The sequence below is a fragment of the Pelecanus crispus genome, chromosome 7, assembly GCF_030463565.1.
Source record: "Pelecanus crispus isolate bPelCri1 chromosome 7, bPelCri1.pri, whole genome shotgun sequence".
Taxonomy (NCBI): domain Eukaryota; kingdom Metazoa; phylum Chordata; class Aves; order Pelecaniformes; family Pelecanidae; genus Pelecanus; species Pelecanus crispus.
Window position 1 is genome coordinate 50377786 of NC_134649.1, and position 23489 is coordinate 50401274.

A 23489-nucleotide genomic window follows, 5' to 3' on the forward strand; every position below is an offset into this window, starting at 1 on the left:
TGCGGAAGCAGAGCGGGCTCATGGAGAATTATAACAAAATAATATTTTAGTTTGGTGTTCTGTTTAGGCATGGAAACAGAAGTCAAGAAAAGATTTTACCACCTTCTCCCACTCCCTTAGAACAGTACTGGCACCGATACCATGCCAAGCACAGCACTGGCGTTGTGTTTGCCTCCTTGACTCAACCCAGCTGAGGCAGGGAGCTGAGAGGATGTTACGGAACCGAGCTGAGAGCAGGAGCTGTTCCATCGCTGAAAGAAAGGAGCAAGAGAAGGGAATTAGGGAGGGTGGGCAGTGAGGTGTTCCTGTAGTCCATCTGAAGCATCACACCCTACATCTGCCAGCATGGCAGGGTCCAGATCTGGGGCTGCTTCTGTGAGGATGGGGAGGGAGAGGGAAGAGCTCCCCTCTCCTCTTTGCGTGAGAGTTGCATCTCTCCTGACATTTCTTACACTATAATTTAAGAGGTTAACACATTCTTCCAATTCACAGGAAGTATATTGGCAGAGTATTTGTTTTGCCATTTGTATTTCATGTATTCTTCATGTGAAAAAGAAATTGCAGGAGCCTTCGGAAATAAACTGTTCCTGTTTTAGGTAAAAATAGCCATGAATGGTCCCAAATATCTAGTTTTAGAAATGCCATTCTGCAGGAGGGCTGAGAGCCACAGATTGTTCCTAATGGAACAGATAATTTTTCAACTCTGATATACTGCTTTGGCAAAGCAGAAAGGGTTTAATATAGTATGTAGCGTTTCCAGTCCAGTGCCTGGTGGACCACCCATGGATGTTGCAAAACAGGCAATGAAGAATGACACTTACTTGAACAGAAGGACCGATGGTCTCTCTTAATGTTTGTTCACGTTGGTGACAAATTTGGGCTCAAGAAAGAGCTCTGAGTAAGGGCTTTGGGATTAGGTCCACGGATACGAGGTGGCCATTTATTTTCCTTTACGGTTATTACAGCGTTTTAATTTGGGAAGCTTCAGACACCGAAATTTGGGGGCAGTGAAATACAGAATACAAATACAATCTGCTTGTGCCATAAGGTGATGGAAGAAATAAAAGGTTCAGTCATCAGTCTTTTCTACGAGGGTTATTTTTTGCAAGAAAAAATTAAAATAACAATATATTAGAAATTAAAATGAAAGAAAGACAATCCCCCCTGCCATCTGCTAAGTAAATACCAGCGTAGCCCATTGGGGGAGCATCCGTGCAGGGAGAGGCAGCAGCCAAGATGGAAAGCACCTCCTGCTCCTCCCAGCGCTGGGCAGCATCTCCCGTCACCTCCTGCCGCCAGCACGCCTGCACCTGCGGGTGAAGTTCGCGTCGGTCATGAAACGAGGCGGGTTCTTGTGTGGTAGCAAAGAGGAGCTGTGCTGCCTTGACCCCGTACCGCCAGCTGAACCTCGCGGCATCCGGGAGCCTTGCTCTGCTATCTGTTGGGTCGCGTTTTGTGAGATCAGTCTGTGCTGCTCATCCCTTCCCCACCCAGCTGCCTGGCGGACGAGGGGGCGGGTGTGTCCGTTCGGTGCTCCTCGCTGCCGCTCCTCTCAGAAACTGCACATGTGTTAGCAGAAACGTCTATGAAATCTTGCGTGTAGTTCATTCCTGTATATTAAATCCTCTACCAAGATAACTTTGAGTCTAATATATTTACAGTAACACGTTATTTGCACTCTGCTTTGTTCAAATTCATACATTTTGACATTTCTTTATCTTATCAGCTTTTCCATTACTCTTTACAAATGATAATAAGTATTAACTTGTTTAATATTGCTCTTCCTCTTTGGGGTCAGTTTTTCTCTGACTTTGAAAGTTATTGAAAGCAAAAGCTCCTAAATTCTCACAAGAATTTTTTCTCTGTTTGGTATTTTAGGAAAAATATATTAGGAAAAATTTCTTCACGGAAAGGGTGGTCAAGCATTGGAACAGGCTGCCCAGAGAGGTGGTGGAGTCCCCATCCCTGGAAGTGTTCAACAAACGGGCAGAGGTGGCACTTGGGGACATGGTTCAGTCTGGTCTACCCTTGATTGGTTTAGTGTGGACTTGGTAGTGTAGGTTAATGGTTGGACTGGATGATCTTAAAGGGCTTTTCCAACCTAAACGATTCTATGATTCTAATTCTGACACTGTTGCTACAACCTAAAAAGATTCTTTCTCTAGGCCAGTTAAAATTAGTCTCTGAAATCCCCTATGACTTACTTATTCTTTCCCTTTATTAGCAAGCCATAAAAGAAATACTATTTCACAATCTCTCAAGCAAAGCAAAAATAAAAATGTTTGAGGCTTTCATTAGACTAAAATGCAAGTATGGCATCCCCAGTTGCAAGTAGCAAATGAATACGCTTCCATTATATATTACAAATATATTAAACGTAAGTATTAGATTTTTATTGGTGTCTGTGTTTTCCTGCATGAGTAGTTATTGATTACCACCCTAGTTCTCGCCGCAGGGACCTGGAGCATCCCAGGAAAGATCTCTGTGGGCTCCAGCTTCTCTGCTGCTGGGACTCCATGCACACCAACACACCTGAATTGTGTGTTTCTGAAACAGGCTGAGCTCCACTGGGTAAGACAGGTTGAGCCACAAAAATAAATGTGCTAATTTTAGGAAGTGGGCAGAGATTTGAAAGGGTTTTCTTGTTTGTGTGGTTGGTTTTGGGGTTTTTTTTTTTTTTTTCTTTTAGTTTATATTGTTAATGCTTGAATGATTATAGGATTTTGAAAGAGATAGTTTAGGAAATAATACACATAATAATACACATAATTTCCTTAAGGATGATACGATGAATGCTAAAGGGCTCACTTCACACATGCTGGGTTTGCAGATCTGCTTCGGGAATGTGTTTTCATTGTGTTGACTGACTGTGTGACAACACTCTAATGACCAAAGGAAATGGAAAATAATTTAGAAAAAAATCCTCAGTGTAATCACATATGCTAGATCTTTAGTGAAGTGAAGCAGTAGTCAATAGATAATGATCTTGGTCTCCTGGTAAGTGTAGATAAACACAACCCTTTTGTCTCGTGGTTAAAATATAATTGTAGGATGGTGAAGAACTATGTGTTTGCAGGTGAAGATAACCCTCTGTGCAGTTTAAGGTAATATGTCTTGAAAGTGTAGTTCAGGTTTCGTTTCCGTTGCATGACATAGTCCATCTGGAAATGAATTCACTTATTCATGTGTATTCATGTGGTTGCTGTAATGCAACCAGCGTACTCCAGTTCGCCTCAGACTGCTACTCCAGTTCTGAGCCTGGGGCTGAGAGGGGATGGAGGATGCAGGCGTGGGTAACACCCGCTTGTTATGAGATGGTGTAAGACGGAGAGCTTCTGCTTTAGGCTGTCACCGTGCCTCTGACCACTCTCAAAGCGCTATTAAAACCAGGGGGAGGAAAGAAGAGGATCTAGAAAGAGAAAGCACAAGCTCAGGGGCTGAGGCTTCAGTGATCCCTAATCCCCTTCAAGGAGCTTTCAGCTGAGTTCTCCTCGCCCTCTGTTTCTGCTGCTCCCTGCCACTCTTCTGTCTGCTGCTGCCTGCAGACAGGAGCAGCTCTGTCGACGCCTTTGGTAGCGCCGATGAATTACCGTCTGCCTTACTGAAAGGCGTGCCGTGCATTTTGGAGCATCTCTCCCCAGCAGCACAGCGTTGCACTGCTGCCCTCGGGGAGGAAGCCTTGCCAGGCACGCTGGGCACCGCCTGTGCTGGGCGATGGGGCAAATTAATTGACATTTTCTCTGCTGGAAAAGCTTCCATTTTCTGTTGGGTGATGGAGGTTTGGGGGAGCAGGGGCTGTTGGCGCAGCCCAAGCCCAGGTGCTGCGTGTCCGCTCCCGCTGCTGGCTGAGCCGCCCCTGTGCTGCTGTTCTGCCGCAGCGACTGCTTTTTGATGAGTCAAAAGCCATTATTCTCCATTTACAATTCAGGCATATGCACAGGTAGGTGGGCCAACAGCTCCCATCTACACCTGGCATCAAGCTGCACTCAACCAGAACCTTTTACACCTGTAGTCTTTCCTTGCTCTTAACTAGGTTAGGACACAATTAATACTGTGATTAATCATGCAAGCTATTTAGTAAAGAAAGGCCAGGGAAACTAAAGTTTTCTACTAATCCAATATATAAAAATGCAGGGGGGAAAAAAAAAAAAAAAGAGAAGAGCCTCCCAGCCCCCATGTAGTGCTCTCTCAGCTCTGCTGATGGCTCAGCAGTAGCTCGTTGTACGTGGTCCTGATGTATCTCACCTTCCAAAAAGTAATTGTGTTGGAACTGGTCAGAATGAAGTACCAAGCGAGTGGCCTCAAATTGATTACTGCTACTGGAAAGAGAATGGTGTAATTACTTGTGAGTAATGATGAAGCCTAATTAGAGTCAGTGTTTTGCTATTACACTGATAACAGCCACCTGTAGTGCCTGGGCTTCAATATATTCTCCATGAACAGGTATGGTACCAGTGTCTTTGCTTCTCTATGCTGAGTAGATGAGGTTCTTGGATTTCTTCCAGCCTGGTACGTACAGGAGCACCTGCGATGCAGTAAGCTCCCCTGAAGTGAAACTAAACTTTTATTTCTTTCTCTCTCTAGGTTCTTTCCTAGGGTACTTGTAGTGGTTAACCTATTCAAAGGAGCCTTCAGCTATGCTTGTAATGAGGAAATACTTTTAATCTGTGTTTTCAAGTTTAGTCTGTGTTTCTCAGTTTAATTACACTTCACATAGCATAAATGTCCAAAGAAAAATATTTTGGGATCTAATGGAAGGAGTTGCTAATGACATCTGGAGGTTGTTGGCATCCCTTCTGTTCTTCAATGTAGGTGTGCCGAGGCTGCCACACAGGCTTTGCTGCTAACGATATTTGCAAGGAAAGAGCCTCTTTGTTCTCCGGGTTCATCCCGAGGTTTGTAATGTTTATGGTTCTGTGGTGGTTACAGCCTGCTGCTGCGCAAAGGAGGCAAGGACAACAGGAAAATGATTGCGGTTCCGTGGAAGGAAAGATGTTGAAGATATTTTTGTGTGTTAGTAGTAACGCACAGCTGGGGCATTGGGTTAAAGGGAACAAAACCCGTGGGGTGGCTGCTTCTGAGCAGGGGGATTGAGTGACTGCTGGCCCCTGGCCACGCAGGGGTGGTGATGGGCCCCCGTGAATGGGCGCTGTTCGTGGCTCGAAATGGCTTCTGCGACTCTCCACGTGCCATAAGCAATTACTTAAGTTAGAAACTAAGCGGTGAAATAGCCTCTCTGCAAAGTTTGTTGGGGTGGTTTTTTTTTTTTTGGGGGGGTTGGGGTGTTTCTTGTGGGTTTGCTGTTTTTTTTTTTTTTCCCCCTGGAGATCTAATGGGTTTCTTAGACAAAAGCCAGGAAGAAGTGAAGCCAGGTTAGCTGGGAGCGTGCCTCCGCACCTGGCTGATGGCGTGGGTTCTCTGCCTACCGAGATGAAATCTGGCTCACAGGGGCTGCGGGCAGCTCTGCTGTGCCACGGAGGTGTGTGAAGCAGAGCACTTCAGAGACCCAACTCTGCCTTATAGTAATTTTCAGTAACATAATACTAGTTCAGATATTTATGTTTCTCATACTCTGTTAAAGTTTGCATTAACAGTTCACTTATACAGGGCCAGCTACAAAGTTTAATACAATACTGCAGCAACTTTAATTTGTGGAATTAAATTGGTGTGCTTTATTTTAAAAAAAAAAAAAAAGAAAAAATCTAAATCACACCTGAACTCTTTCTTTAATGTCTCCTTAGAATTTAAATTATGCTTTTAGCTTTGGCAATTATTTAAAATGCTGATGTGTCAGTCCCCAAAGAGAGAATACTTGTCTCGAGTATTGCCACTTGAAATTTTGGGAAGCCACACAGATGTTCATCTCCTCATTATGGAAATAATGTATTTGGTTAATGTGTTGGTATGAAGAGAGGGGAATACAAATTATCTTGCAACTTGAGAGCCATTTAAAAGTTTCCTTAGTGTCTTAGTCATCTCTACTAAGGCATCTCTGACGGAGAGGTCCCCTGAATCTGCCAGGTTTGGAAGTGCCTCTGCCAGTCGCCGGCTCTGGCCGAGGCCGCGCTGCCCCGTCTCCAGCAGCTCTGCCCTGGCTGGTGCTCGGCGCTGGGGCAGCGAGAAGCGCGGGATTCGGGCTCACTGCAGCAGCCTGGGGAGATACTGTTGGACATTTGTCGTCTTACAAGATCATAGAATTGTTTAGGTTGGAAAAGCCCTTTAAGATCATCCAGTCCAACCATTAACCTACACTACCAAGTCCACACTAAACCAATCAAGGGTAGACTAGACTGAACCATGTCCCCAAGTGCCACCTCTGCCCGTTTTTTGAACACTTCCAGGGATGGGGACTCCCCCACCTCTCTGGGCAGCCTGTTCCAATGCTTGACCACCCTTTCCATGAAGACATTTTTCCTAATTTCCAACCTAAACCTCCCCTGGCGCAGCTTGAGCCCATTTCCTCTCGTCCTATCGCTGTTCCTTGGGAGCAGAGCCCAACACCCCCTCCCTGCCCCCTCCTGCCAGGCAGTTGTAGAGAGCGATCAGGTCTCCCCTCAGCCTCCTCTTCTCCAGGCTGAACACCCCCAGCTCCCTCAGCCGCTCCCCACCAGCCCTGTGCTCCAGACCCTGCCCCAGCTCCGCTGCCCTTCTCTGGACACGCTCCAGCACCCCAATGTCCTTCTTGTGCTGAGGGGCCCAAAACTGGACACAGCATTCCAGGTGCGGCCTCCCCAGCGCCGAGCACAGGGGCACAATCACCTCCCTGCTCCTGCTGGCCACGCTATTCCTGATACAAGCCAGGATGCTGTTGGCCTTCTTGGCCACCTGGGCACACTGCTGGCTCATGTTCAGCCGCTGTCGACCAACACCCCCAGGTCCTTTTCGGCCAGGCAGCTTTCCAGCCACTCTTCCCCAAGCCTGCAGCGCTGCATGGGGTTGTTGTGACCCAAGTGCAGGACCCGGCACTTGGCCTTGTTGAACCTCACACAGTTGGCCTGGGCCCATCGGTCCAGCCTGTCCAGGTCCCTCTGCAGGGCCATCCTACCCTCCAGCAGATCGACACTCCCACCCAGCTTGGTGTCATCCGCAAACTTACTGAGGGTGCACAAGGGGAGGATCCACATGATGTTTGCTGGGGACGAGGCTCAGGTCTCTCCAAGTGCCGTCACTGCAGCCTCCTGGCTTCTTGGGTGCACGTCGGAAAGGTGGAAAAATGAGGAGAGGATCCATGCCAGGAACTGGCAAAGGGCGCTTGCCTGGTGGTCCTCAAGGCTGGCCAGGATCCCAAAGGGGATGCTGAGCTGAGGGTGGGGTAGCCCTGGGAAATGGAGAGAAAAAGAGCAAAGGTGATGAAGAATGGGTGCCTAGAGGAGGTTCTGCTCCTGAAATATTTAATTCAAATCGCAAAGCTTTTTTGCTTTCCCTGAAGGATGCAGGGTATTCCAGTGACAAGGGCTTGGGGCGGTTGCGGGCGTTCCTGTGCAGGACTCCATGGCCTCGAGACCACGCCAAGTGATCGTACCATATCCCCCAGCCTCGGAAATCACCCCCGTTATCCTTGTCTTTTCGCATACAAGTCTGAGCACTTGTTCTGGATAGTACCTTGTGGTTTGATGTGATTAATGTGCACAGTTGGAGTGGAAGCTGAAACTTTGCGTTAGCAGCCTCAGCTGAGAAGGCTGTAGAGAGGGAGGGAGAGAACAGTAATTATATCACCCTGTCTTGCATCCTAGCACGCTCTGGCTTGATGGCATTATTAAAGCTGCCTTATAATCAAGAAGTCAGTTGCCAAAAATCAAGGAAGTAATTTTTTTGTTTTTAAGACTTTATGGGGGAAAGAAAGCAAGGGAAGAATGCAATGGAGTCTTCCGGCAATATTTTCTTAGGGATGCCATCGCAAGGGGAATTTGAAAATGAGATTGGTAGCACATATAGCAGTTTAAAGCGAGGCATGACTTTGCTGTGCACAGCCAATTATACCAAATCCCCCAGCCTCTGTTGTGCCAGTTTATGTATTGGCTCCACCTGACTGCAGCTTGCAGCTCAGGCTTGCAAGTGCCTGCCGTGTGTACTGTTTAAATGATGGCTCTGCAGAAAAGAGGCATCGCGTTAAATAGCATTTTGAAAGAGCGTTGTTACTTTCATCTAGCTGGTGTTACCATGTCAACAGTGAAAAAAATATGTGGCAACTCTCGATGTGTGGTTTGGGGGGGGCCGTGTGTGTATGAGTATGGGTCTGTGAGCGCGCGTATAAATTTTAGGATACACATATATATTTACACATCCTGTAATCATTCCTGTTGACGTGGCAACACTTCAGCGAGGCACATGCAGATATTATACAGAGAAAGAATGAAAATTAGCTCTGTCTGTTGAAGGAATTGAATGCACTGTAAGGAAATCGTGTTGGAAACCCAGTGAATTGTGCAGCCCGGGGCTCGGGCTGCGGCCGCCCCGTGCGTGCGGGGAAGGAGCCGCCCCTCGCGCTCCCCTCCCGCGTGGCAGAAGCCAGGTGCGTCTCGGCCTCCATCGGTACGTGCCTCGCCTTGTTCTCCCACCGCAGGCAGGAGGAGGACGGGCTTTGATTTCCTTTCATGTTTTGTTTGCTGGGAAAGTATAACAATGCGACCGAGCATTGATTTGGTTCTTGCAAGTTGATTTTAAGTACGTGTGCCAGAGCAGCACAGCCGGGGGGTGGGCATCGACCACCGCCGGGGTTATTTATGACTTTATGGCTCAGAATTTAGGTCACCTATCACAGGATGGTGGAAAATTACCTTTTACGCAGCATGGCTGTCGGTCCTGTTCTCAGCTCGTCTGCTGACTTGGAGCCTGGGTACAGCGGCGGCGTGGGGTGCGGTCGTCTGAGGGCTCAGGGTGCCCTGGGGAGGCTGCGGTGTAATAGTTAATTACAACCTGTTGAACATATTGAAGGGTTACTCCAGTTGCTGCATTACAATGTAGAGGGATTTCTGTATTTTTATCCTCATTTTAAATTATGCAAGCAGATGACTTGAGTTTAAATGCTTTTAAGGATACGCAATGTGCATTTTGTCTGCTGCCGCTGCTATCAAAGGGAAGAAAACCACTCTCATATTCTGCATTTAGACCTTCTGTATCTCTCTGATTTTACTGCTCTGCATTATTAAAATGAAACAGGCCATCTGTGGAGCAGCTTCTCCTGTTTAGTCAAAAAGGGTAGGAAGGAGGAACTCAGAAAACTGGTGGGAAGAAGACATCCGTGCATACAAAGGGATTTAGTTAAATAGTTGATTGCAAATGAAAAAGTGAAATAACAGCTCAGAATCTGGCGGTAAGTATTATTAATGGGAAAGTGCGGTCTGCATCCTGACCTGAGGGCCTGACCTGCCACGGCTTTGCTCCATGTCCCCGGGCGACACCGTTTAACTCCGCTTGAGTTTTACTGCTGCCAGATGAGATTAATGCAGAAGCTGATCTATTTTTCTGTAAAGCAGAAGGCAACAGCTAATTTCAAGAAGACTGGGTATGCGAGTGAGAGGGAAAGCAAGCTATTAACTAAGTTGCCTTGTGATACATACTTAAAAAAAAAAAAAGCTTTTTTCTCATCTTCAGGTACAAGCGAAAACAAAGAGTACCTCATGGATAAGATCCTGGCAAGACAAATAGCCCATTCCCAATAACTGGGCAGCAGGAAAGAATGAATTACTGGGAGAGACATTCTGCTTCTGGATGTATTTTTAAATCTGTTCTCTTTGGTCTGATTCAGGTGATAATCTTTACAGCAGATACAGAAGCTAACTTGCAAGAGTAGGCTTATGTGAGCAGCGTTTCTCCCTTGGCTGGGACTCTGCATATTGCAATTCATAAAAAATTATTCATTCCGGCAGCAGGAGTCGTTTGAATAAGAAGTGGAATATTCAGCTGAAAGGAGAGCACCATATGCATTAAGCAACCCAGGTGACTTATACCGGTGTCAACCTAGAAAGTCCCTCTGTGGCTGAAAATGCAAAAATCTTATGCGTTATGAAGTCTGCAATTTTTCTGGGGAAGAGGAATACAAGCTGCCTTCATCGCTGCCTTCATCTTCTGCCCCGTAACAACTCTCTCAATGCTCCGAGGCATGGATTTGGTCTTTTTGTTGTTGATAAACAACATAACACTGAGTCCCTCGGGGTTCGAACATCAACCTCCTGCTCGGGTGAGAGGATGATCCTGACACCACCCAGAAGACCATGGCAGCAAGATAAACCAGGGATGGGGGCGAGCTCCTTGTTGCGTGTGTCCGGTGCCTGCTACAAGAGGAAAATCTCATCCTCAGCTGAGGCCTCTAGCTGGTACGGCAATAAAAATAACAAACAGGAGAAATAAATTTAGGGTTTTCTACTGTTTATATTGATATAAATGGGAGCTCCGTGAAAGTAAGGAGTGCCTGAGGGCAATAAAATGTAGAATAATGAATAATAATATACTTCTATATTAACCTTTCTATTACAGCACTGGCTAGACACCACCTAGGTCATGATCTCATTGCCATGGCAGCTGTATAATTTTATAAAAGTGATAACGATGATACTTAGCCAATATATATCTATTTCCATAATAGAAGCTTTATAGCTGAAAATCCCAGATTTGCCCTAAGTACGGCAAGCTGAATTTCCTTTGTACGTGCTTTATGTCATGCACATAAGAAGTCGAATGTGACACCAACTAAAAAACACTTTTTCACTGTTACAATCGGCAACTATTAAAAAAGAAAACAACTGCAAAGCATTTTTATGGCATGAAGGAAGTTAATAAAATCACGTAATACTATGGCCTTTTTATTGACTAAGAGGAGGTCAAGAAAATATCTGTAGACTATCGTAACGGCTCCACAATACTATGGAGTGTGTGGCTGGGGCAACATAATAAAATCTGAAAAAAGACTAGCTGTCTTAAAATCGACCTTATCATTCCACACCTAATGCTTTTATCCCAGATTTAATGTCAGTAAATTAAACTATTCTGGCTTGAATGCTAGGAAATTCAGAAAATTATTTGAGTAGCTGCTTTCAGCTCACGTGGCATCAGTAATCATAGTAAGTGATGATTTACTAGCTGGGTAAATAAATCTGTATAACTAGCAATCATAAGTGTGGCCATACTTTGGGCAAAAGAGAGGAGAATAAAAATATCGTAAACTGATAAAATCATTACTCTTATGAAATTGGGTCAATACGTTTTATTTGCTCACAAGCCATGTGGGCTGAGAATGAAAACACTTTAGGCACATGAGAAATGCAGTAGGTCAACAACTTTGTGTTTTAATTAGGCTTAATTATTTTCCTTATTAAATGACCCCAGAGCCCTCGAAGTCACTGCTGACACGCGAAATAGATGCTTCGCAGCGTGTGCTAGTGATTCGGTAAACAAGAAGTGACAGAAGTCTCTCTTAAAAAAAAAAAAATCTGGTTTATTCAGGGCAGCAGCGCATTGTCACCGTGGATTTTCCCCAGCCACCCGCCCGCGGTTCACCTCCTGAGGTACTGGAAGCTTCACTTGGCTGCTGACGATTTCACCGGTGCCGGTTCAGCGCTGGATCCCCTATTTTAATGTCTGTCTTCTCCTAGGGGAATGCTCTTTTGTAGGTACTTCCCTGCCCTCCTGCGCGGCCGTCCTTCCCGTCTGCAGCCTGTCTTTTCCCCGTCGATGCGTGCCTGACGCTTTCCCCGTGCTCAATCCCTGCTCACTGCAGGGGGTTGGGCTCAATGATCTCTCAAGCCCCTTCCAACCCAAAGCATTCTATGATTCTAAATTCCTCCTCTGCAAACCCGCCTTCTCTCCCCTCCGTAGCGCAGCCGACCACGGCAAACCGCGGCGTTAGTCCCGGAGCCTGGTTTGTCCTCCAAAGCACGTGCAATTCCCTCCGCCAGCTCTGCCAGGCAGGCTGAGCATTATGCTTTCAGGCAGAAAATGAGCAGCGTGTAACATCAAACGGAAGGAGAGGTGCAAGATTAATGTTAGAAATAAATCATTTGGGGGGTTTTGGGGTGTAAAAAGCAACCACAGGTCAGTAAGCCTCGCTTTCTGGTGGAGGATCCAGCCGCTCTTCTGGGCGTCCTAGGCTCCGCAGCATCCTTCTCCCTTAGGATGCGCTGGCGCGGGAGGACGCGGGAGGGATTTCCGAGAGCGGAGGGCGAGGCTGCGGGGCTGGCTGTGCTTCCTGGCGCAGGGCTGGGTGCCGTCCTGGCCCCCTCCGTCCCGACGACCCACCGTAAATGGCGCGGGATAAAACGCCCGGATAGAACCTGACACGCAGAGCCTGACTCCGGCCAGCTGGGATGAGGCGCTCCCATCTCCCGCCAGTAATTTCTGATTTCAGTCGCTTAAGCTCTGCTGATAGCTCCTGCCCTGATCAAAGGGGTGCTTGGGCTGGCACCGTCAGGATCCCACAGGATCGAAGCAGGGAAGCAACCAAAATTGCTCGGGTTTTGGTGGCATCCCAGCCAAGTGACGCTCGTCCCTCCCCTCGCCGGGACTTCACCAGCCCTCTGTAGGGCTTGGGATCAGGTCCCTTCCCCCTACCAACCCCACCCCCCCCTTTTTTTTTTTTTTTTAAAGTCTGTTTCATTGCCATGTAGTTAATTTATATATTAATCCTGGGGTGGAAAATAAATGAAGCTATTAGCTAGTATCATCTCTCTCTGTGTAAGAATAATGATTTAATCAAATCATAGTGATTTAGAGTAATAAGAGATTTATTTTAATTTGTAAAATCTCATAAAATAACTATCTATATCTCTTAGTGGTATTTGCTGAAAAAAGTAATTTTCTTAAGTATGATATATGGGGAACATTGGGAAATCAGTAAATCTTGTCACACAAGTGCAGTACTTGGCCATGTACAAGGGTAAGAAGTGATTATTCCTACTTTTACATTTAAGCATCCAGCTTTTTTGGTTGGGTCATCTAATTCCCTGAGCCCCTGAACCCAAAACTCTTGCTCTTATGTTTAGCACTATGCCTGTAAGTTGTCTGAATGTCTTCAGTCCAAAAAGATTAAGCTTAAGCACAGGCGTAAATCTGTCGTTATTATAGAGAACACGGTTGCGTGTATTTCAACTGTAATGTTTTTGAGTCATATTAATTCCAAAGAAGTATCTAAAATTAGATGTGCATTTTAGGTGTCCCTCTGACTCAAACCCACTGACTTTGATGGGATGGATTGCGTTTGGGGGACAGCTTCGTGGTACATGGGAAGCCTAGAAATAGTCGTAACTGGTAAGAGATTTAAGGCAGAATGTATGTTTTGGGGTTTGGGGTTTTTTTAGGAAATTACAAGCATTAGCTTTTTCCAAGGGCTAACAAATTACAGAGCAGTCCAAATATGGTGAAAATTTACCTAATGTCGCTGATGTTAATGCTCCTGTGATTTCAGGAGTTCCTTCACTCTGCACCGACCTGCAAAGGTGACCCACTCTATTTTGCAGTGTGTAACCAGGTATTTTTGTCACGTGCAATCAACAGTGGAACAAAAAATGCAGAAGCTCCTATTCCTGGACCATTTTTCATTTGCCTCTTCAGAAAAATGTGACGTAAATCCTTACGCGTTATCTCGCAATATTTGCATGGCACTAGTCTTTGCATAGATCCATCATAGCCTTAGGATTAGTGTTCAAAATACAATAATACTGAAGATATGTAACTATGTTACTGTACAAACTGTTCTTTAATAGGAATTTAAATCATGAAACTCATCGTGGGATTTCCTAAAGTCCACCGACAAGGCTGGTTGCGTGGTAGCAGTATCGCCACGCTAGCAAATGATTGGCTTTTGCTGAGAATCCAATATTTGGGTTTTGCTTTACTTGTTAGCCATGCATCTAATGTGAAGTTTAAAAATAGTAAAATCTTTAAATTGACCTTATTTCCTCTTAATTGAAAAATATATTTGTCCTTTAGGTTTCTTTTTTTTTAAAGTTGCTTTAAAGTACATCTAGCACAATTACCCTTCTGAAAATAATGGTGGAAAAAAAAATGAAATGGTGGTGATTTGTTGGCTCAAATCGCAAAGCAACAAGTGCGGTGTGTATTTAGTTCAGCCCATGTATTTCAGACAATCATAATAACTTCTCTGACCGTGTTCTAGGAATGATATAGGGAAAAAACAGAAAAAAAATCCCATTCTAGGAGCAGTGAGATTCCAAAGAGCATTCCTTACTAATCTTTAAATTGGATGAAAATCTCATCTCCTGTGAACTGGTGCAGTTCCATTAATTCAGTGACGGTGCACAGGTTTACACCAGACAATATGAAACACCGGAGGTTTTTTCCTCTGGTGTATCATACCGGAGCTGTGCCCGTGTGCCAGCGCTTTGTGTAAAAGCTGTAAATATTTATCAAAGAAAAAGCGGTGCCTGTGAAGCACGCTCCTGGCCTTGCTCCTATGGAGCAGTGTAGGGCTCTTTCCACATACTCGGTCTGGCTACGGGGGACTTTTCTTGGCCCTCAGTATGTAGGGAAGGAGGGCAATTCGCAAAGGTGATGCCTTCTGGAGGTCGTCTCCAGGATTTTGGCTATGTGGGAGCAGCAGTGCAGCGATCTGCAATGCAGCCAGAAACAGCCAGTGGGTGCACAGTGTTTCTACCCAGTAAGGAATGAATAGAAATCTGGCCGGCTCCTTAACTCCATCCCTCTGTCAGTCACTTGCCTGCTTGTCTTGATCAATGGACAATGACGATAAAAAATGTACGCTCTTTAATAGGGATCTATATTCCCTCTTGAGAATGCAGAGGGATCGTTAAAAAATCAATGCCAATGTTATTATTTGTTATTAAATCTGTAAAGGTTTAGAGTAATTCTTATGGAATTCTGTTACAGTTTTATCAAGACATATTGATTTTATCTTATTAAGTTATAGAGCACTTTTCCCAGAGGTCAGATAGTTTGGCACATTGGTAAGGTACACTCTTTCTCTTCCTGAGCTATATATATATTGCAAATCTTATGACTGAATATCCCCTTTGAAATGCTCTTTTAATTATAAGTAAAACTAATACACAGCGTTTTGCAGAAAAGCAGGTTTAGCTTGTAAGTACCTAAAAATCTAAGAGTATTTTCTAAATTTTCTTCTGACCCATCCACGTGAATATTTTCCTTAGGAAACCACCAGCTCAGGAGTTCAGGAATTGTGCTGTCCTCTTCTAGAGACTGTGCACAGAAACATTCATAAGTCGCTAATTTGTCATTAGTTAACAAGAACAGCTGTGGCAGGAGAGTTTTATTAAACAATTTCCCTAAAATGTGGGAAACCCAGGGTAAGTCCCTGCCTTAGCATAAACACAGCTGGAGGGGAGCGGGGGTCTCTGCCGTCACAGGTCGCCCTTTTCCTGCAGCTTCATGCAGTTTTATTCTGGAAAGCTTTCTTTTCAAGCTGCAAAAAGCATGTTGAGGGCTGGACAAGGCATACAGTATCTGGAGTTGACTAAAATATTCGGTAGCGTTTAAATACAGCACTGGCGTTTTCTCCTACCGCACCTTGGTGGTTTGCCGGCAGGTTTCCATGATTTGGTTGCCGTCCTTCAGGTGCTGCCTTCCCGCTAGACGGCGCGGCACCGAGTGGGTATGGCTTCTTGCTTCGGGTTTGTCGTCGTTCTGAAGCATCCGGAGCTATTTGTTGCAGGAGACACCTACACGTATTTTCTAGCGAGGCTGCAGGCGCAATTTTAATTTGCTTTCAGGCCGTTTCTGGAAGACCCCAATACTTATTTTCCTACTTTGACTTTTTGGAGATGATGTACATTGTTTCTTATGAGCAGTGGGCTTTGGATGCGAGTCATGAACAGTGGGCTCGGAATTAGGAAAATACGTATTATAGTTGGGTCAATAGTACACCAAGCTAATACAAGGAGACAGACTGACCCTGCTCGTAATCGTCTGTCTTATTTGAAAACATCTGTTTGCATGCTGTCTATTTTTATCCTATGCTGGATGGATTGCTATGCTAATTTAATGGGGCCATATGTTCTTCCTCTGACTCAGTGTCATTGTGTGGAGTGCCAGACTGAGTCAATTTACCCACCTATTTCAGTGAGAGAAATTGTTGGCTATGGTGCAAGGAACTTTCTCCTCTCTTTCAATGGAATATGTATTTACTGTCATTTGTAACTGCAAAGTCAAAAGGAACCATGCGATCATGCATTATAGAGAGATGGTTTAGTATCTTTAAGAGCTTGCTGCTTCTGTGCTTCCACATGCTTCTGCAATGGTAGTACAAGCTGGGAAGCCAAGTAAAGGGACAAAATAGATATTCTGAGATTTGCACCTTCAACAGATTTGCACTTTTCGGATGCCGGATAATTTACTTTCGAGCCTCTCAGTGCACAACCAGCATTTTTCAAGTCCTCTTTATGACTGGTCTGCTTTATCCAGGTTTCAGGTTTGCATAGTTTGAATACCTCAACAACCTTCTTAGTAAAAGGAAAAACTCTTTTGTAACCTGAACTTGAACTGGGATTGCAGTTCTGGAAGGTTACGTGAGAAATACTGGATCTAAACTGTCTCCTTCAGCAAAAGCTCTGATGTTGCTCGTTGCAGGCTAAAGACAGATAACTAGAAAGACTTAGGAATACTGCTCGGCTCTCGTAACAGTAGTGAACATCCTGCTGCTCGAGCATGCTTGTTATAAGACTGATACAACTCTCGGAAGAGCATGGGCACAACCCCCTTACTTCACAGGAACTGTCAGATTAAAACCAAGCAGGGATTTCAGCTTCCCAGGAGTACGTAACCTGGCTAAAGGGGTGGAACAACGATTGCCTGGTTTTATGGTGCCTCTGGTGCAGAGGTGATAAACCTTTTCCATGTTCTATGCCAAGGATGCTTGGCTGTGTCACTCCATGTACTCTTCCTCCTGAACAGATGAGAGAATACAGCTTCCGTCAGCTACAAAAACTAAAAAAGACAATAGATGTCACGTATGAGTGCATAGATGCGCACCAATTTATTTGTCCTCATGCAAATCTTTTGTTTGCCCAGCAGAACCAGAGGTATACGGGGATTGTAATCAGATAAAAATGGTGTTGAGGGAGGGTGGTGATCTCTGCTCACCCTGCTCTCGTGCTCCTGGGGACCCGTCGGTGTCTGTCGGGAGCAGCTTTACCCCCGCTGGGACGGGTGCTGGCTCGAGTCCCTCGTCACACCGTGCTCTCAAGGGAGCTTTAGTCGTTGCGGTAACAAGGGCAGGTTTCTGCCATAGTACTCGTGCTTGGGAGATCTCTCTCTCGACTTGCAATTATTTGTATGCGCAAAGGTTTCCTTGGGCTCTAAGGAGTTATCTCAAGTTTGAAAGAGAATAATGGAGAGAAGAGTGCTTAAACAGTGCGAAGTGAAGCAGTAGCGTGCAGGGCAGCCAGCAATGTGATGTTACCATTGCTTGTTGGGGAAGTAAGTATTTGCTTCAGAGTTCCGTATTGTATCGTGAGAAAAATCCATTAACATGAGCAAGATCTTTAAAAGCACATTGTCTGAGCTGTTAAAGGTTATTTGGCTTGGTTCTAAACTATAAAATTTGAAAACTTGATAGAGAAAATCCCTACACTGTGGCAGATCTAATTTGTTATCAGGATTTAATAAACTGTATAATTTTGTAGTACAGTTTTAATTCTTTCTATTTGCCCTCTTGGTTTGTAAGCCTTTAGATAACCATTTCTTTAATTGCTATATGTACACTCATACACGTTTATACACAGCTGTATATATACATATATGCGGTGATGCACGTTTCGGCAAAAAAAAAATAAAGCAATCCAAAGCAAGAAATGTTTATTTGCTGGCAAGTTGGTGGGGTGCTACAGAGAGATATAATATGGTTAAGAGCCATATGAAAGCTACAAACTCCAGTCACTGCGACGCAGTTATTCGATAGTTGTTATGTGGTTGGTTTCAGTGAATACAGAGGACTACGTGCTTCGAAAAAAAAGGCGGCTTGGGGGCTTCAGATATCTTTACTCAACTCAGCTGTTAAAAAATTGACATTTTTCCCCTGTTATTTTAATACTGGGGTTGTATGTCATTTCTACTCTTGCAGAACTGCAAGCTGTTTGTGGCTCCATGGCTTCAGTAGCAGACCGAATCTCGCAGGTCTAAGGGAGGAAATCTCCCCCACACACACGCTTCAGGATGTCCAGTCCCAGCATCTGCGAAACCGCAGTGATTCACAGTTGCCTCTTAGAAGTTGTGCTCTCGGAGTTTATCTGTACCTTTGTGAAAGGAAATTAAGGGAAAAATACATGCTACAAAAACAATAAGGTGCACGGATAACGGCCGGTTTAGGGAGATGAAACTGCCTTCTCTGGAGGTGTGGAAAGGTTAATTACAAAATTAGTTGTATTGAGCTCAGCCTAACACCAGCTGCACCATATCATTTATTTTCATTCCTTATTGGTTTATATCTAATCCATACTTTTTGCTTATAACCCTTTTTTATATTAATCTCTGTTTTACATATACCTCACCTAGCTTCATACCTCGTGCTTAGGAGCAATCTGCTTGCAAGATGCAGCTGAGCAGATAGGACGTGCAACAGACTTCCTTTCCACGGCCATCTCGTGTGGATAGAGACGTGAACGTGCTCTGGATGTTGAAGATAAAAACAAGAGTACTTGTTTTTCAGGCTGCAGCGCTTCATGAGCAGTATAAGCTAGACTTCAGCTTTCTACCTCTCTCCTCCTCCAGGGTTCGATGCCTATTTTACCTCCCGCACCCTGGAGAACAACCGAAGGAACGTGTGGTTTGCAGAGTACTGGGAGGAGAACTTCAACTGCAAGTTAACCATCAGCGGGTCAAAGAAGGAAGACACGGACCGTAAATGCACAGGTAACTTCGTCCACTTCACCCTCCTCGTGCCGCTGGACGTGGGCTGCGGTAGAATGACTGCATGGCTGATGTAAGGAAGCTTGGCTGGAGACAGATTGAAAAAATAAATTGAATTTTTGCAGGTTGTAGAGAAAATGGAACAGCAGCATCAGCCTTGCAGGACAAGAGAAGCAGACGGAAAGAGTCAAAAAATACACTCTTCTTTTTCTTCCTTTTTCTGGCTTTCCATCCAGCAGGAAAATCAATATTTTCCATGGGAGCCAGAAGTACTTTTCTTTGAGCGTGGGGTGGCTTGGAGGTCTTTTGTTAGTTTGTTTTAGATGGGGAGTATTTCCACAACTTATGCCTTGTCACCCCTCTGCAGATCACAAATTGGCCATCTACTGTGCCAAAGCACCATCTGCCCACGGTCATATACTAACCGTGCGCGTCTGAATTTACCTTTTGAGGGAGATGCACCTGTAGGGAAGTATTAGCACAGAGTGAAATGTGTTCATTTTAGGTACCACACAATTGTTGATCAGATTTTCGTTCTCACTGATGTTACTTAAGAAATTGGGGTTAAATAAATTTTTGCAGCCTCAACTCAGTAACACAGAAAACACCATCTGCCTTTGTGACTGAGGCTCCCGACCTTTAGTAACGCCTTGTTTAACCTCTGTTATTTTCTGGTGGCTGACAGATTCACTCCTCTCTTCCTTTTATGAGGTACCGCCCACCATTTAAAATACCATATTTTCCAGGAATTCCAGTTTCTGATCACATGGAGATTCAAGGAATTATTTTTAGTTACAGAGATGCCTAGGTACTGGTGGGGGTGACTTAGTTTTTAACTGAGTTACGCACTTCTCAGCACAACGACTGTCATGATGCGGGGTGATATGGTTCATTAAACTCGAAGAGTTTATTTTGAAAGGAAACGGTGGGCGAGACGTGTGTTCTTGGAGTCATTCAGACGCGGGCCTGACCAAGTGCTACCAGGTGATCCACAGAGACAATAGCAGCATTGCCAGTTTAACGGGGTTCTGCTGAATTAAGGTATTAGATTGAGGGTACCTGTCTAGAAAAAATATTTCTAAAACTCAAAAATGTACAGAGTCTGCCCGCAGAGTGCCAGGTCCCTAGCGAGCCTGTGTTTGTGGCATGAATCTCTGTAGCGTGGGGTTGGGGTATTTGCTCAGGGCTTAAAATGCAGTGGGTAAGCTTCAGCCAGAAAAAAACTCCTGTGCTACAGGCGGTAAAGCTGTCCGACGGCTGCCTTGCCCTTGCTTCCCTTTGCCTTTCCGTCCCTCTCCTTCTAATTTCTCACAGCAGCAGTTTAAATGTGTTCTGTTGAATAATTGCCTTGAATTTTGATCAAAGGAAATTAGTTCATAGGAGGATATGTTTTACTTTGATTGAAAATTGTTGAAAACTTTCCTTATTTCAAATCGTCTGCTTTTGGTTTCAATTCATGGATGGGAGTAGGAGTGTTGTGCGTGGAAACTGCAGTTACTGCTGGGAATACACTGCTGTTAAGTTTGGCATTTGGAATCTCCCCCGAAGGCTGGAATTTGACTAAAAATTGCTAAAAGATCTTCAGGATAATTTCTAAAAGTGTCTTACCACCCTTATTGTTTATGCCTTTATTTTATTACAGTTGCTCACAGCCTGAGCTTTCTGATGTGAATGCAGAAATGGTGTTCTGCCTTCCCGCGGCACACATCCAGCAGAAACATTTATTTTCGATGGCTAACTTACCCTATCGAACTGAAATACCGCATTATAGCTCAATATTGCACAAAATGACATGCCCTGACATCTTCCTTCCCTCTTCTACAAACTGAAGTAAATTGTGCATCAGAAAAAGCATTACCTTTGAATTATATTGCTAGTAGGAGAGTCTTAATGTCCCACTGATGTAATAATATTATGAATGATCATCATCGTTATTTTAAAATTTGATTGGTAATTTGTAATGCAGTGAGGTACTAGGCTACAGGCCATCGGTTTCTGAGAGCAATAGTGCTCCTGAGCACCGGCGTGAGGTGTGGGAGGCTCGCGCTCCAAATCGAGATGCTTGCACGGAGCAGCTCAGCGCTCGTGGCCGCAGACTACGATCAAGAAGAAAAGCTTCTCCAAGAAGGCACCCTGTGGGCAACTGACGTTTCCATATCGCAACTTTCCGAAATATTTCTATATGCAGAACTTCTGCATTAAAGCCATTTATATTTATTTAAGCATGAAAAACTTTCCCTGATTGGGATGGATGAGATGTAGAATGAGAAAATGAAAATACATTTAGCCCACCCTACTTTATTTCTAGATAAGATTAAATACAACACATTATTGGAATTACTAACGCTGCTTTTAGCAATTGACTTATTTTGGCATCGTTCAGGGCATGATCCAGTGCTGCTAAGTTGCACTGCTGGCCAGGACACCTATAATGTCATGCAGATAATTCCTGCTGGGACGCAGGCCGTTGCAAAGCGGTCCGTATGCACAAAGCAGAAATGGCCAAGTCCGTTGCTTTTCCCCAGAGAAGAGAGGGGTCGGTTCCACATGCAATAAGTGGTGTAACGTTATTCGGGTGCTGCCTCCTGTGCTTGCCCAGGCCCTGGCGTTGGTGCCTCTGCCCTTGAGAAATGCAGTGGTCTGCTTTTGCGGACACTTCATCAAACTTTATGGGGAATCTACTGTAGTCACTGAAACAACATAACAGGAACAAGCGTTGGGTTTAGACAGTTCATTGTTTTATTTCTTGCTGCTTACGTTTAAGAATATTGCAGAGATTCACCTCAGTCATAACAGGCCACGTCAGGCTAATGTAGGAATACTTTGGAAAAAAGTAGCTTGCAGTGCCATGCATTGTGGTGAAAATATGCTTTTCCAGGAAAGGCTTAACAGAAGAAAACGACTTCTCTTGCAGAAGAGAATAGTACTGTAGTGCATAGCTGTGATTCTGCAAAGGGAGCCGTGCCAAGTGCTCTGCCCACATACACGTTACGTGCAGAGATGGGCTCTGGGCTTCGATTGTGAGCTCAGCTGAAGACATTTTCCTGTACAAAACCACACTGTACTGATACTGCCAGCGCCATGAGATTTAAGGAGTTAGAATTAACAGATGATAAAACAAGGGGGTTTTGTATGTATCGTCATGAACCAGGTTGTTCATAAGTTTCAAAGTGATTATCGAAACCAAATATACAGCGCTGAATATTTAGTAGTGTTGCACTGTACCACCTCCGGGCAGCGTGCCTGCAGGTTGCTCCGCTAAGAGCAACCATCAGCATGGTTGCCCCGTGGGTGCTGCCGGCTCCAACCATAACATCTCCACCTCTGGGCAGGGAATATTTCCTGCTCCAGCAGAAGCACCTGCACTCACCTGTGGCAGAAGGAGCTGTACGCCAAAGAGAAATGCAAGTACTTGGAATACACAGGGGCAATACCGAGAGCGCCTGCATTTTTAATGACCCTTGGTGTGTAACGCTACCTGAAAAGGAAATTGCAACGCTTGATCGTTTTCACTTATTCGACGTGGCTTTGAATTCAGATAGCCTTACACTCCAGGAGACTTAATGAAGTGATATAAGCGTGATGTCACCTTGGATGCCATTTATCAGAATGTAGATTACTCGGAGAGCTTTTCTAATTATCTACAAGTGTAATCCGTCTGAAGGTACAGCCCAGATGACGGCTCAGGCAATGACTTGCTCTGAAGAAAATGCTGGGAGGAATCTCCCTGCAAGACGAAGTGACAGCTTGTCAAGCATTTCAAGCATTGGGACAGGCTGCCCAGAGAGGTGGTGGAGTCCCCATCCCTGGAAGTGTTCAAAAAACGGGCAGAGGTGGCACTTGGGGACATGGTTCAGTCTGGTCTACCCTTGATTGGTTTAGTGTGGACTTGGTAGTGTAGGTTAATGGTTGGACTGGATGATCTTAAAGGGCTTTTCCAACCTAAACAATTCTATGATTCAATGATTCTATGACAAATATTCAGCAGAAGGGTTCATAAAAGAGGGACAGTTGTGTTTCGAATTTAAATTGGAACAAGAGAAAATGCCTCAAAGGACCCGCATTCACCCTCCTGGGCAGCGTGTAGGCAGGAGCAGCCTCAGGACTCTGAGTGCTCTCGGTGGGCAGGGCACCGGGGAGCATCTCGTCCAGCCTCGTCGTGAGCAAATTCACGTGCCGCCCTGCGCAGGGGGCGAGCCCCTGGGCCCCCTCACCCTGGGGCATCTCTGAGCCCTGGCCTTTGCCGGCTCCCCGTGGAAGGCTGGAGGGGGCACGGCGGAGGGGCGATGCCGTGAGGGGGCTTGCCCCCATCAGCAGGATTTTACTGGGCAAAGATTTGGTGGCTCAGAGAGGCCAAATCCCTTTTAAAATGTAAGGAGCGTCAAACAGGAAAGGCTATTCTAAGGAGTTTCTCTCATCTGAAAATGTTACAAGGTAGGATTAAAATTCAGCAAAGGACACGGGTGTCTTGGGTAGAAATAGTAAAAATGGCAGTAATTTGAGCGTGTGTATACACGCACACTCGCTTCTAAAGCTGGGCAGCGGATACCTCATGCTCTGATGCGCATCAGAGACTTGATGCAAGATCCGCGAATGTCCTGCCCTGCGTCTCAGCCTGCTTTGGATGCAACTGCTGTTCAGGGAGGGACCAAAAG

General features: G+C 45.1%; 1 protein-coding gene across 1 annotated transcript in view; it reads left to right on the forward strand.

Annotated features, from left to right (window-relative positions):
• The window catches only part of GRM7 (glutamate metabotropic receptor 7), a 303787-nt gene that overhangs the window by 192088 nt on the left and 88210 nt on the right, over positions 1–23489 (forward strand). Inside the window, exon 6 of the mRNA XM_075713720.1 lies at positions 18697–18837. Coding sequence (XP_075569835.1) covers positions 18697–18837 — 141 coding nt within the window. The remainder of the gene's footprint in view (positions 1–18696; positions 18838–23489) is intronic.